Source organism: Phoenix dactylifera, chromosome 17 (genome assembly GCF_009389715.1).
Source record: "Phoenix dactylifera cultivar Barhee BC4 chromosome 17, palm_55x_up_171113_PBpolish2nd_filt_p, whole genome shotgun sequence".
NCBI lineage: Eukaryota > Viridiplantae > Streptophyta > Magnoliopsida > Arecales > Arecaceae > Phoenix > Phoenix dactylifera.
In genome coordinates, this window is record NC_052408.1 from 3,383,953 (window position 1) to 3,399,496 (window position 15,544).

The 15,544-nt window shown below is 35.6% G+C and overlaps 1 protein-coding gene across 2 annotated transcripts; it reads right to left on the bottom strand.

Moving 5' to 3' along the window:
- Positions 1–1,009: 1,009 nt before the first annotated feature.
- On the bottom strand, positions 1,010–14,425 carry LOC103695508 (BTB/POZ domain-containing protein At3g05675-like). Of its 2 annotated transcripts, none has more exons than XM_008776859.3 (3): positions 14,113–14,425; positions 5,984–6,029; positions 1,010–2,761 (listed from the first exon to the last, which is right to left on the bottom strand). In XM_008776859.3, exon 3 carries the CDS (start codon positions 2,690–2,692, stop codon positions 1,376–1,378), a length of 1,317 nt encoding a protein of 438 aa, XP_008775081.2. In that variant the 5' UTR covers positions 2,693–2,761; positions 5,984–6,029; positions 14,113–14,425; the 3' UTR covers positions 1,010–1,375. The 2 variants fall into 2 exon arrangements, with proteins under 2 accessions (XP_008775081.2, XP_008775084.2); XM_008776862.4 differs by having other exon boundaries at positions 5,984–6,062; positions 14,113–14,406.
- Positions 14,426–15,544: the final 1,119 nt, after the last annotated feature.

Sequence of the window (15,544 nt, forward strand, 5' to 3'; positions counted from 1 at the left end):
GGATTTGACTTGAAACATGGAGTAGAAGGTAGTCAACCCTAATTACTAAACCCACCAAAAAAGTGAAAGACTAGATGTGGACATGTGTCAGTACTAGAGATTGGACGGCTACAAAACCGGTTATAATACCATGTATAAACAGTTGGATATAACTCTAGGAAATGACATTATGGCTAATCAAACATCTGTTATTATCTTTATCTTTACTTTATTTCTGTGTCTTTACCTTGTTTTAGTTATCCTAGTTTATCTATAGTTCTTAGAGTAGAATCGTAGCCCCCGCTACAACCTACCTCTTCCTTTTTTTAACAGATAATATTATAGCAGTGAAAGTTTTTAAAGTTCAAGACATCAAGACCCACATTATCAATCTTTCACCCTTTCTTCTGTTTGGATATTAATACTGGTGGCATGTTCACGCACCTGCACAGACCTGCCAATAGAAGTAATCATGGGTTGGGCCTCGGGCTTAAACTGTATGCATGTTTAATTGAGGTTTGGGTTGAGCCTATGTAAAATTTAATATTTTTTATGCCCAAGCCCGCCCATGACCAGCTTTACCTGCCAGGGACGCGCACACCGTGGTGGAGAATTTAACTGCCAACAATAATATAGCTTCGTAAGGTCATTTTCACACATGGTAAGTTGTTATAAACATCCCAATATCTCTTCAACAAAAATGTAACAAGTAATAAAAATTTTGGAAACTTTTGACGGGTGTGATGACGAAAGTTACACCTATTTTCCTCGTATGCTAAATAGAACTGCTCAAGGTTTGGACCGAGCTGAGCTTTGCCCAAATGTTAACATAATGTACTTAGACCCAGGTGCCACCCAGGCTATGGGCCTCCCTTCCAGGCACAAGGCCAGCCCTTGGGCCTTAAGCTTCCAGACCCTTTTTTTTAAAAAAAAAAAATATTAAAAGTGATTAAAAATATTTTAGGAAATGCTAAATTTGAATAACTAAAATATTGCTAATAACCTATAACATGTTTATCAACAACAATTGTAACAATTCTTAACAAAGCTTATAAATACATCAAATATAAACAAACAATGCGAGGGGTAAAAATCAAACTGGGCTTTAATCACCAATCCCCAGCCCGTCCCATTTATTAAACAGGTCTATTTGCCAACCCTCAGAAAGCAGAGGTGAAGGCAACACTTAGTTCCCCTATCAAAATCTGTGCTTAGTTGAAGAATCTTGCAATCAAATTTTAGAAGAGATTCAGAAGTACTACTTACCTTAAACTATTAAATAGAAAAAAAAAAACCATGATTGATTTAGACAAGAAAGGCTATCATCTGCTGCAACTTGCAACAATGACAATTCAACCAAAATCACCTACTGATACAAAATTAAGATACGGACTTTTCAGAAGGTGATGGTTGGATTGTGTATTCCATTGAAACCCACCAGCAACCTCCGCTTTGCTGATTTGGTCCGGTAACACCATACTTCGAATGCCTCACTCAGATCAGGATATTTCAACTGCTCGGTTCTCTGCATCCAATCCATGAGTATGTCTGCTTGATGGCTCGATGGCAAGGCAAGCACCAGTGAGGTAATAGCCCCTTCAATGTTCTGGCACAGATCGCCGTCCATCTTGTAAGGAAATGCTTCATCATCAGCATTCTTTGAATCCAGCAAGGGCTTCAAGTTCCTAATATAAGGAAGCCATGTCTTGAGGAACTGGACTCTGGATGGTGCTGGAAGAACCACATTCCCATACCCAATGGCATCCAAAGCCTTCCCTGTCACTTCTATCAGCTTTGCTTTGACCGCCCACAAGCCAGAGCTGAATTTCTCATCTTGGACTATTGCAAGCACATGATCAGAGATGCAAGCCCAGGTGGAAACAAAATCCTTCATCATTTCCATTTTTGGGAGTATGTTACACATCCACTCAAGGTCCAATAGGTTCTGCACGACTCTCTGCTCTGCCACCTCTGGTGACTGATCATACTCCGAGGGCAGCAAACTGAGTCCCTTCTCAAAAGTGGTAAACATCTTGGCAAGGCCTGATCTCGCCTCGTACTTCACATCTTCATCGAGTGCAATTAATGGAGTCTCTTCATCTTCCAGAAGCATGTACTCTACTTGTTCCTGAGCAGAAGTCTTCAGTTCATCTGCGAATGGAGGAAATGAACTTTCAATGGTTGTAGCAAAGCGAATTGCAGAGATGAAAACATTCTTAGTGGCATTGGTGTCGACAGGTTGCATCCGGGCCACTATGGGCATGGCTTCTGGACCTAAGGTTGGAACAACTTTCAAAATTTCCTCCTCTTCCTTTTCATCCCATGGCACAGCCTCCAAGTACCGGATGCAGCTCTTGGTGATTGTTTCGCATTGAAGAGCAATGGAAGCTTGGAGAACACCAAGGGCAGATTTTACAGAATCCCATGAGTCTGAAACTAACTCTTCGGGGAGGTAGATAAGCTTCAAGAGCTTAACATAGTGATCATACTCAGATCCTAGGCAGTGTACTTCGATGCAGTTACTAGATTCAGTAATTGGATAACTAGGATGCTGAGAAAGCCAGTTTGCAAAGAACTTGCACTTTTTTGTTAAAATGAACAGGTGGCAAGGGAACAACTCAGGCCTCCCATCTCTATTTATTAAGCGAACAGTGACATCACTTGTGATTTGATCACCCAACTTAAATGTCCCACATGCCCTGGCTTGGTCCATATGGTTATGTAAAGTCTAATGAGATTCATGCTTTATATAGACGATAAGTCTCCAGATGATGCTATAGATCTGCAACGAAGACGTGAACTCAGCTGCTAATTATGAAGTTTTGACAAATTTTAATGCGGCACAGCAGGAAAATAGCATGAACTAAAGATGTAATTACTTGGATTTCCAGAATACTCATAAAACCACTCGACGTCAATGAAACCCATTGCATAAGTTTTTGACTACCTTATTTGTTTATGCTCTTTCTTTGACGAAATTTGTGGTGCAATTCCTGGATGTACCTAGGTAGCTTTTTCATCTTTCAATGTATATCCAATTTTCTTGAACCTTCATATCCAGAAGAGGTACTAACTATTGTATCTTGAAATAACAATTCAGATAGACATGATACTGAAAAATAGATAGTTTATCATTAAAATATGCTTCCTAAAACTTCAACTATTAAGAAGAAATGTGCCACACTTGGTTGTTAGAACTCAAAATGCAGCAGAACACCACAATCATTCATAATAACAGAGTTGTTTTATCCAAGGGTTTAAATACCGGTACCAAGCCCTGTGCTGGTTTTGTCTTGGAATGGTATGGTACTGATACTATTATATATATATATATATTAGTATAATATGTTTATATATTATACAATATATAATGTTATATATTATATACATTAAAGTATTTGTGTGTTGCTCATTGATGGACATGCAGCATCTTCTACAACTTTTTAGTACCCACATATATCAAAAGAGCAAGTGTAGCATCTAATAGGAATCCTTACACTGAAGTGTTAGGAGTTGATCAACACCATTTTAGATAAAATCTTTAAAGGCAATATTATACCACTTTTCTTGCTGAACCTTACACTGACACTGAAGTGTTAGGAGTTGATTAACACCATTTTAGATAAAATCTTTACAGGCAATGTTATACCACTTTTCTTGCTGAACCTTAAAGTTTTAGCAATATTTGGATATAACAGAATTCACAAACTCTTAAGATTCGAGAAAAAACTCATTGTTTAAATGCCAATATTTTATCCTCAGCCTAGAATCCAGTATTTTGTTCTTGAGTTGGGAAGCTGACTTTTTATTCTAATGGAATTTGAACTTTTGAGTACTTTCACTAAATCCAAAATCAAATGCAAGGGTAGTTCCTTATCTTAGGTAAATGGAAGCCAAACTATCCAAGAAGCCTACGTAGGTAACTGGCCTATTATACATATAAATAGGGGCAACAATTGTAAGCTGAGGAGGAGGAAAAGAGAGGGGGTGTTGAGGAAAGCCTGGAGATGATTAGTGGATTTCATTTGCATCGGTAAGCAATCTTTTCCCACGCTTTTGAATTTAGTATTTGCTTTAATATTAGCAGGTGCTTTGTGCCTTGTAGTCATTTTTCAAGTTTATGTTCTTGAAATTCTAGTCTCATAGCTAATTTCAAATTGTGGTTTCTTCTATATTGCCTTTACCATACACCTTGAATTTGAGCCAGATTGTATGTTTTTGAATTTTGTAGTAAATTCCAAGCTATGGTATTGTTTTGAACTCTAAACCTAGTAAATTTTGGAATTTCAAGTTTGTAGTTTCTTGATTGTTTTCTGAACCTTTTAGTCAATTTTGAGCTTTCATGATGCTTTAAAGCTCTAGCTGTCTTTTGTGAATCACAGAATTTCACCCAAATTTTGGACTCTACAGTCAATATTTGATGTAGTTTTTGAAACATGTAATTGGATGGAAAGATCCCAATTAATTCTTCTGGAAACTTTTTGGACACTGTTACTCTGAATTAGGTATTCAATTTCTAATTTTCTAGTTGAAAATATCTGAAAAATCATATGACTCAAGTTGATATTTTTGAAACTTGCATTATGTGCCCTAAACTGAAACTGTTCTGATTAGAACTTCTCTACATATCATTATATTGGCATGTTTACACATTGGAGTTTTTCAAGATATCATATATGAATTTCTATTTAATCTTGAACAATATCGTACTTGATAGATATATTTGGACCTTGTCAAATGGCATGCTTTACATCATTTATCAATGAGAATAATGACAGAACTCCTTGGTGGTATGGTTGGCCTCATATAAGTTATTATGATAACAGAAATAGACCTTGGCTAGGTGGCATAAGCAGACCTTGAGGATATGCGTGGCTTGCTCAATATTATTAGTGAGCATATATATGGTGTCATCTTCATTAGCAATAAGGACACAAGTGGCATTAAGGGCACGAGTGAACTTTGTAGGAAAATGTAATCTTATGTGAATTATTCAAACTAATTTCTACAATTATATGCTCTAATCCCTTTTATAGTATCCCATTCCTTATTGAAAGTCTTTTGATTTTGGCATTTCCCTATAAAATGGTTCCAACAAAACTTCAGTTGAACTTTCCAATGAACTTGATTCATGTGTTGCATCTTAAAGGTCATTTATTTTTAATGAAATATTAAATTGTTTTGTTCAAATTAAAATTACTTAATTAGCTGTGTAGTTCAATCCAACTATTATAGAACACAAGGTTTTAAATACCAGTGGGACGGTGAGGCATCCCACCATCCAAAGTGCTAGGATGGGGCACTGTCTTGAGTATACGGACAGGACGAGTCAAGAAATGGATCACGATGGGATTGGACATCCACCAACCCAAGTATCGGTAGACTGGGGCATCCTATTCCACGAAAACACTAGGACGACCTTATCGCATGGTATTTAAAACCTCAATAGAACATTTGTTAAAATGACTAGTGATGGCTGTAGTGGACCTTTCTAGAGGAAGTGGACTCCATGTCTTGTGATTGCTTTTGGATCTAGTGATTATTGAAGCAACACCAGTGCCATCATATTTGAAGTAATGTTGTTTTGTAACTATTAAAGGTAATAGTTAAGCACTCTATGACTGTATACTTTGTTTAAGGATGGCTCAATCATATAACTACTTTTGCAGCCAAAGTGACTAATATGCTATTTGCTTCTTGAATTTCAAATAAGTTTGAATCTTAGGTCGCAGCATCATTTAGGAACACATTTTCTAAGTTTGCAATTTAAAATGATGACCAAGGTTTTCGCTTAAATTTATCTTCACAAGCCATTGTCAACAATTACTAAACTAATACCAAATTTTTATGCTAGAACCATGCATAATGCACCAAAGATAACTAATTTATTTTTTCAGAAAAATTAGATTATCAAGGAAAACTACTTCAATTCATGTTGTTCCAATCATCATAGTTGGGAATGTGCATATGTTCAAAACTATAATTAGGGTGTCTTCGATATTACCTGGGCTTTTGTATCCATCCAAGAAAATTGTAAGTCAACGTTGTACCTGTGTTGCATGCTCTGTTAGCCCCTTAAAAATCTACAATGTAAAAGTTCAGATATTTTTAAGCTAAGATAAACTAAAGAATGGAGAGGATAAATTCAAATGATAAAAACATCAAGTAATATCCAAGAAGAAGAAAATGAGTAAAGGAGTGAGTTTGTTTTAGTTCTATTTATCTTAATTTTCTGTTCTATTAATATATTTTAACTTATCAACAGATTTTCCTTATGTTATTGGGGAAATTATATTCTGTATGAATCAATCTTTGCTTGGTTTGCTACCTTACCAAATTAAACTCTTCGTTAAGCATCCGAATCTAACTTATCCATCCATTTCCACAAAATATTAGCTTTCTTCCTTTGTTTTAAAATCTATTTTTCCAGTTCAAAGATTTTCTTAATCGGCAAAAAGGTAGCATTCATCATAGAAACCTATACTTGCACGAATTAAAAACTAAATCAGTAAAAGGTGGTATCTCTGGCACTGCCTAATGCCAATGAGGACAAACCTTTATGGAAATGGTTTGCATCAAGGGTCTTCTTAATCAACTCCTATAGATCTTTGAACCATGTTGAGGGAGTCATTTGCCCAGTTGCTCCATTACTTTGGAAAAGTTGTTGCCCAGAGACAGTTAAAACTTTTGTGTGATTGGCACTTACGAACAGATTACATATTGGAGACGTTTTAATTAGAAGGGATGGAATGAACTTCTGGTTTTCGGATTTTCTATCTTGTTCTTTTTTTTTTAATCTGTGCTATATTTTTTGCAAGAAAGAATGTTGGATATCGAGTAAACTATCCCAACCATGGTCATACGTGCATGTGGAAATTAGAGACATGCATATACATCACATAAAACACATAATTTACAATCTAAAATACATATAAACAAAAAGAAAGATATAAATCCCACTTTTAAGCTTATTTAAGAAAAATCGACCAAATAACATCTCAAGCTATTCTATCTGGGCATAAGATTTTTGACAACCAAAAAGATGCCACATGTCATAACTTTCCTCATTCCCATTTTTTCTTATTTCTTTACCAAAGGGGCCTTAAACCCAAAGTATCCAATTATCTATAGTCTTGATCTAAATTATAAGGATGCATTTTGGTAACTCATAGCATATGAAGCTGTTAATTTTGTAGTCCCTTGAGATCTAGCAAACACATAGAGCAGCATTTCTCTTCTGTGAGAATTATTTGTTTGGGTAATTATTTAAAATTTCCAACTCTCATCAATTACGCACCACAAATTCGTCATGGTACAAATCAATAAATGCATGTACAACTAAATCTAAGATATGTTATTCATGAATTCATAAAGTTTCAAAGACATTGTTGATGAAAAAACAACAAAAAGAAGGCGAACGAAATTAAGAACTTGCATCACTTATGATATTCTGTGCATGTGGCACACTCACAAGTTTTAATCATTGTGAAATAGGAACACCAAGGTACTTGAAAATTGCTTTTAAAATTGAAAAGGCAACAAAAAGTTTATTGAAAAAAATACATCATCCAAGTCAAAATTAGCATATGATTAGCTAGCACATTAATATGATTTTTAATTATATCTTTTCTTATTTTACAAAATAAATTCAAAATAAATATTAAAAATTCTAAATAATTACAAAAATTAAATTTAATTGAATTGAGGAATTTTGTAGATTGGCCCTATACACATCATAAAACAATCAACCTTAATGGATACATTCTGAGACAATTTCAGGTGTATTTAGTGTTTGGGCCTAGGCTTGGGTGGAACCTGAGCATGTCTAAATCGACCCCATTATTTGTGAAAATTTGATAGCATGTGCATATCACAAGTGCAAACATGCTCCAAAAATATTTCCTGACTTTTACATATATTTATTATTTTAAAAATTATTTTCGGAAAATTAATTTTTAAATTAAATAATGGATAAAGAAAATTAATCTGGTAGGGTTGTAAAATAAACCTTTTTATTTTAGGTGAAATAAATAATGTTTCATAAGAAAACACTTTTTGCTCATGTTAATTTTGAATTAAAATAGTTTTTAGGTGTAGGTTTTGGGGTTCAACCCAAATCCCCAAAAATCCTCTAATTGAATCTTGGAATCTTGCTCTCGAACATGAAACCAAGCATCAAATCATATTAGACAAGATTTGGACATAGTTTTCCCTCAATTTATCAACTAATCTATGATTTTGGGCTCTCTTTTTGGAAAATAAAAAAGAGAGGAAAGAAGACACATACCCTGGATATGGAAATTTTTCAAGCCAAATCATTTTATTCCAGAAAAATGATGAATCTAGGCGTATGCCACCTGCGCTCTCTTCCTCCGTGTTTCCTCTGCCAATAAGGCAAAAAAGGGAGAAATCAAGAGACATAAGGCTCTCGAGCCATACTGCTGGTGAACCCAACAGTTCAAGGCCGAATGGAAGGCAGTATGCCCCAAACTACTTGAATCGAGATGATTCGAGCGGTCCTGATACGGTTCGTTCGATTCAGCCCCAAATAGAGGCTTTTGTACAGAGACAACCTCAATTTAGTACAAATCGAGTGTTTACACACTGAACTTGAGTTCCTTAACCCTTGCTCTAAAGTATAGATTTTTAACAGGATAGCTAGAGCTAACCAATCCTTTGCCCTTGGTCTCTTGAAAATATGGTCTCATTTTGGAAATTATGATAATACCTCTCGAATGTAACTATAGATACTGTTACAAGTGATGTCTGTGGTTTCCAAATATTTGCCTGATTTGTTTCTTCAAATAAACAATAAGACATCTTCTAAGCCAATGAATATGATGAGCATCCATATTAGAGTAGATGGTTATGATTAACTAAATAGTTTTGTCTTACTCAACAACCATTAGTCCCATCTTGTTTGAAATTTCCTAGACTCCAGCTCACTTCATTCCTATATCAATTTCTTTCTCAAATGGATCTTCTTTCCAATATAAAAGTGCACATGATGCAAGAAGGAAAAGGAGAGGAAACGGAAGAGGAACTTGTATTAATTTTTCATTCAAAAGAAGAATAGGTGGAAGAAGAAGATCAATGGCAGGTTTCTATGTAACTTCTGACTTCCTTTTTCTCATTTCATTATCATTAATACTTTCCTGTTAATTCTTGTTTTGATCAGACAACTTTGAAATACTCGAAATGCTTTGAAGAAAATTATATTTATGCATTTTATAAAGGGCAAGGTTTGCCCCTCCACAAGCAAAATATGGCTCTGCCATTGGATGAGGTATTCAAACTTAAAGATGGGAGACATCCAGTGCAAACCTTAAGCCATAAGGCATAAACCTTGTATAGTGAAATATGATCCCAACATAAATCTTTTCAAGAATTTATTAAAACTGCATTTCCTAACAAAAGTAGTGCTTCTAAGAGTGTCTGTTTTATCATTAGAAATAAACACCACGTAAAATTCTATTATTAATTGCTTTATTTGAGCTTACAATCAGAGTTCAATGCTTCATCCATGGACATTTGGATCATCACTCAGGCAGTCAAGAAATAGAGCCATTAGTGATCCATCGACAGATTCAAAAAAAAAAGAAAAAAAAGAAAAACTCACATATTTACATCTAATATAGTTCAAGAAACCAAATTTGACAATGTCTTAGGAAAGACTAACAACATAATAGTGATTGCATGCCCATTTAAGGTGCTTTTAGTTGGAAGTATGTGACCCACCATGTATTATGTGCAGGCTGGTGCACTAATAGTGACATGTAAATGACAAGATTTCACATTTTTTAAAAAAGAAATTGCATGCCCATTTAAGGTGTTTTTAGTGGGAAGTATGTGACCCACCATGTATTATGTGCAGGCTAGTGCACTAATCTTAGAAGTATGCTTCATGGCATCTCTACAAGTGTATTCCTTTACCATCTTTCACCATTTAATGGGTCATTAAATGTCTGATTCTACTTCATAATAGAGATATTTACCCAACTTACAACTTATGATAAACATAACAATTTCACTGAAATGATGAGCAATCACTACTGATATTAATAGAATAGATAATTTTCATGAGTAATAAAGTAGACATGATAGTAGCAGCTATAGTGAAAAGAACCATAAAAACAGAAAACTGACAAAGCACAAAAAGGTATAAGCCTGGAGATTATTAGGAAAATACAATAAATGGAAGAGTTAGTTTGACAACTTGTTAAATGAAAGTTACAAATGGTTGGAGGAATCTCATATGAATAAGGGTGTCGATAGGTCAGGTTGGGTTGGGTCAGTAACGTATAACAAATCCATATGGGTCTCTCCCAAACCCATTGGTCAGGAATGCCTGACTTGAACCTGCCTGGATGACCAATGTAAGAACCAGGCCCATTTAATTTCTGGGGTTCCTATTTTTAGCAGAAAAATGTATAAATTTGGACTGTTCATTTTAGACATTTTTGTACTTTTTTGTGCTGCATCTTGGGCAATAACTAAGAATGACTTGCAGTAGGATTCCTTTTCCATATTTTAAGGCTTGTATCAAGATGCAATTGATGCTCAAAAAACTAAGAATTAGGGTGCCCAATAGAAGTTAGCTTAGATTTTGAGAATCCTGTTAGATTCAAAGTGGGAAATTGTTAGGTGGCCAGCAGGAGGGTATCAGTCACTGATTACTGAGATTTATTTCCAATTTACAGTGTCCTAGTTAAGATGGAAAAGGAAACTAGTTAGTCTGTAAATAAGGCCTTCTGGCCACTGATGCTGGTGAATATTGATACTGTATGTGAGTTATTTTGAGTGGAATAACAGGCTTCAGGATGGCCCCCCATCCCCCCAATCTTATATTGATATTTGTTCCTCTATTCTCCTTCTTCTTTTGTTCTATCTTCTATCTGCATCTTTTTCTCTTATCCATCTACTCTTCTCTAGTCTTTCTAAATTTTTTTTCCTTAATCCTCTTTCTATCTTCCCTTTGCTGCTCTAAATATATTTCCACAACCGGTAGCAGCGAACCTCTGAAATATCAAGCAAACTATTGCTGTTTTAACAGCTATAAAGTAGATCCTGAAGAAAACTAGTGCAACTTTCCTTTTTGCAAGAGTTCAGGCTACATCATCTCCATCTCAAGAGACATCTTCAAGCACTTGGATACATCCATCCCACCTTCTAAAGGGACCCATTTGAAACTCTGAAGTAGATAAGCTAGCCAAAGAGAAGCTAAACCAATGACTTATGGAGAGGAGTGGCAATGGCCAGTGGAGAGGTGGGAGGGAGGGTGAGAGAGAGAGAGAGAGAGAGAGAGAGAGGGAGGGAGGGAGGGAGGGAGGGAGGGAAGAGGGGGGGGGTTGCGTGGAGGGTGGCCATAGGAAGAGAAGGGGAGGCAGAAGAGGTGGAGGCAGCCAATAGGGCCTATTTGTTTAGAAATCAGGTAGTGGTGGCCATCTCTTCCCAACCAAAGCCTATAATCATTTGATCAATATATAATGGCTTATATAAGCATTTCAAATTTGACTATATATTTAATATATACTGAGTTTCTAATTAAAAGCCTCTGACCCGACAGGTCAAGGGCCTTTGATCTGAACCCGACCCAACTTGCTGGTAGGGTGGGGTTAGCTACAGCCAACTAACCCAATATGTCAGGCCCGAGGTTGGGTTCAGTTGGTTGGCTCAGATAAATGAGTCCTCGCCAAACTTGACACCCTAAAAATGAAGATGGAGCTTTCATGATTGTATCTTCTCTCAAAGCTCATTATGGTTCAAATGTTTTGAGTATTTACATTTTAGAGTGTCTCAATGTTAAGAAACAACCAAATATTTCAAATATGCTAAGAAAATGAAATCATGGTCATTCAGTACGTCAGTCATGTGAATGAAATCACACATAGTCCTATAAAATTATGTTGGTTAGAGCCATGAATAACTATGATGCATGCAATTACATATGAATCATGTAGTGCATCCAGAACTCGTCAAACTCTTACAGTAGATGGTACATATGGTAGTCAAAGCCATCACGGTAGATGAACAATCATCTTGATGTAATGACACCACAATCCTGAAGTAAACATGAAAAAATCTATATTGAACCCATGTTCATGTCAGTCTTACCTGGCCAATTCAGTGCATCTTGGAAATCTGTGTCGGCGTGTATAGTTAAGTAAGATATGCATCAGATACTTTAGATTCACATCAGATTTTGGATTGTTGATATAAAAAAAAATGGTGCAGAGAGATTCTTCAAACAACGAATTTGACATGGCTCTCAAACAATACCTAACATAACTAGAATCAGGCTTTGATTGCTCTTATTGCTTTTTTAAGGTTAATATATTAACAAAACAATGTTATGGCATACATATTTTGTCCCCAAACTAATCATCAATTCCTAGAAAGAAGCATGTATTTAATAACAGTAATAATAATGAGCCAACCACTACTATTGTTTTAGTATTCTGCAAGAGTTTAACAAAAAAAACACGTAATTCACCATGCTAGCATCTTTTGTAACAACAATTGATGTAAATGCCCTTAAGTTGTAAATGCAAACAGCAAATGAACAACCTTATATTTCATGAGTCATATTTGTAACCACTTTTATGGTCTCCAAAGCTTCACAAATTTACTAATATGCCTCCTTTTCCAATATACTTATGATTGTTTTTAAAAAGTTACATTGTGATGATGATATGAGCTGATTGATTACTAGTAAGTTAGCATTAACATCCATAAAGTACTTGTCAATTACATGGGAATTGCACATAAGAGAAGGGAGAATCTTCATGGACTGGCTTCCACCAATCGAAGTTTCGCGCATTTCAGATGGTGGTAAAGTGATACCACATAAGGAGCTCTTCCTCATTCAGTCATATTCTTAAGAAAGAAATGTTTGACCCTTTTTCTTTTTTCATCTTCATATAGAAACAAAGTCGGCCTTCCTCATACTCCCCCCTTCATTCATTGAGTTGGACGAATCCACAGGAGGCCTGCCTGTTATGCATTGCATAAAAGAACCTTTTCTTTTTATGGAAACTCTTTTTTCATCCCCAGGTCGAATGAATAAGAAAAAGAGATCAATCAAATCAATAGGCCATGAATGAAGAAATGCTGCCTTTTAGTATTTTCTACATTACAATATAAAACTCAATCTACTACATGGTTAAAGTGATTTTTTTTTTGTATTTTTCCTTGCATCTTGTTTCTTTGCTCTTGTCATATCAGACACTTAGACAGGCATCTCCAATTATAGTATCAATGTCTACCCAACACTAGTATGGGTACCTAATGCAATTAGGTCTGAGGAAGGCTAGCATTTGGAAGAAAACTAAAGGGGATTTTTGAGTTATACAACTCATATTTCCATATTGCATTATATGGAAGTGTCTCTCATCATGGGAAATAAACATACGATCATACTCATCATCCTGATTCATCTTTAGATTCTAGTGTTCAGTAGACATTGTTGGTAAAAGAATTTCTGGATATGCACTAGTAAATAACCCTCATTGAATCTCTCAAACCAAATTTATGTGCTGCACTAATATTCCAGACATCAACATGACTCTCAAAGAAACATTCTTAAATGATGGGCTCAATCAAAATCAAGGTTCCCTCAAATAAATTCAATCAAAACGCAACAAACAATCAGCGATCAATCAAATCATCATCCAAATTCCTCATTCTAATCATATATACCACAGCCACTAGAGAACTCCACCATATGATCTCCATGAGAAACTTCAGTCGCAATCATTTACTTCTTCAAAGCATTTTTTTTTAAAAAAAATCTAATATTCTCCCAAATCCAAAAACCTTCAAACCTTTCATTCCACTGACCCAGAGCGACCAATTCAGAGTCACCTCCAGAAACAACTACCGCACAACATATCAACCTAAAGCAGCACCAATCTCCCAATCCAAATCATCGAAATCGCAACTTTCTAACTACCCAAAAATCTATACCCCAAAATTCTCTTCTAGCTAACACTAATAGCGCGAAAATCAAAGCAATAAAACCCCTCATATCCAGCTACAGAGGGGGGAAAGATTCTTTTAATAGGGGAATAGAAAAATAGATTCTAAAAAATAAATCAATCAACAAAACCAAAAGAAGGATAAGAGGATTCATACCACAGATAGATGGGCTCCTCATTCCAAAGAAATCGGTGGACCGATTGAAAGAAAGAGGAAAAAACTGGCACCTCTTGATTCTCCCTTCTCCTCCCCACCCCCAGTCACGGAGAGGCCGAGAACAAAGGGAAAGAAGAAGAGCACCACCCAGGAGAAGGAAGATAGAAATGAGGCCAATGGAGATCAGATTTTCCGTCCAAATTTGCTTGTTTTCTACCGCCCTCTACGTAAATTTCTGTGGATATATACATACATATAGAGAGGGAGGTGAGAACTTTTAGAGTATTAAACCTTGAGTCAGATAATCCTAACAAATGATTGGTGGAGCGAAAGGGCCTTAAGGTCAGCCCCATTTATGTAGATATGTCTTGATTTTGATCAGTCGGTGGAAATTTAGTGGGGAACACACGAGAAGGGTTGGTCTATCTGATGTCACTGGTGTCCTCCACTTAGGTCGACGGTTGCTTGTACACTCAATCGAGTTGCTTGGACTTCATTAGATGCGTGGTGGGTGATGGAGATGGAGTATGCACATGCTAGCCGCCTGTGTATTAAAAGGGATGGGAGCCATTTGGTTGTCGTTTATATAGTGGGGGTGGGGGAGGGGGAGGGGGAGGGGGAGTCTCCAGTAGCAATGTACTTCAAAAAAAAATAAAAAAAATATTTAGCTCTTAAGTAATATAAAAAAATTTTAAGTATGTCTAAAATTGGTAGAAGATTGGGCTAAATACGATACTGCACAACAGTGCTTTATAATTATAATTCACTATTCCACCTTGCATATACAATCATCATGTATTCTGAGATAGTCATCTATCACTTTTTTTTTTATTTTTTACAGGATGGTCTGGAAGATTAAAAAATAAAAAAAAGACTGTTTAGAAATTGAGAGAAACATATGTTAACAATATATATCTATGTGTGGTAGGTTATCTGGTACCCATTCTTCTTTCTTTCTGAAGAAAGATCAAGTAAGTTCCTGCATTTTTTTCTCAAAATAGGATAGAAATAAAAGTCTTAAAAGTTGAAAGTGATGAAAAATTGATTAGTATTAAAGATACAATACTCGACCGACAGATTTTTTTTTGGGACTTTTATCTTCAAAGAATTCGGCACCAATACGCTTTTTTGGAGTGGAAACAATAGCTTCATCCACTTGTAATTCTTCTTGTTGGAAAATTTTTGTTATATTAGTATCAAAATTTTGTGAACCAAACGTAATCTGCAATATATAACTGAGGTTGAGTATCTTTTGAATAACAGGAGGAAGAACGAATCTATCAGATTTTTTGTCGATGGCAAGGTTAACCGCTGGTACACCAATCAATTATTGAGCCAATTGCCAAATATTACAAAATTTGCATTATCGGTTTTATTCTCGACAATCGCATTTAATTTGTACCTATATATAGGTTAACAGGAAAATATTATT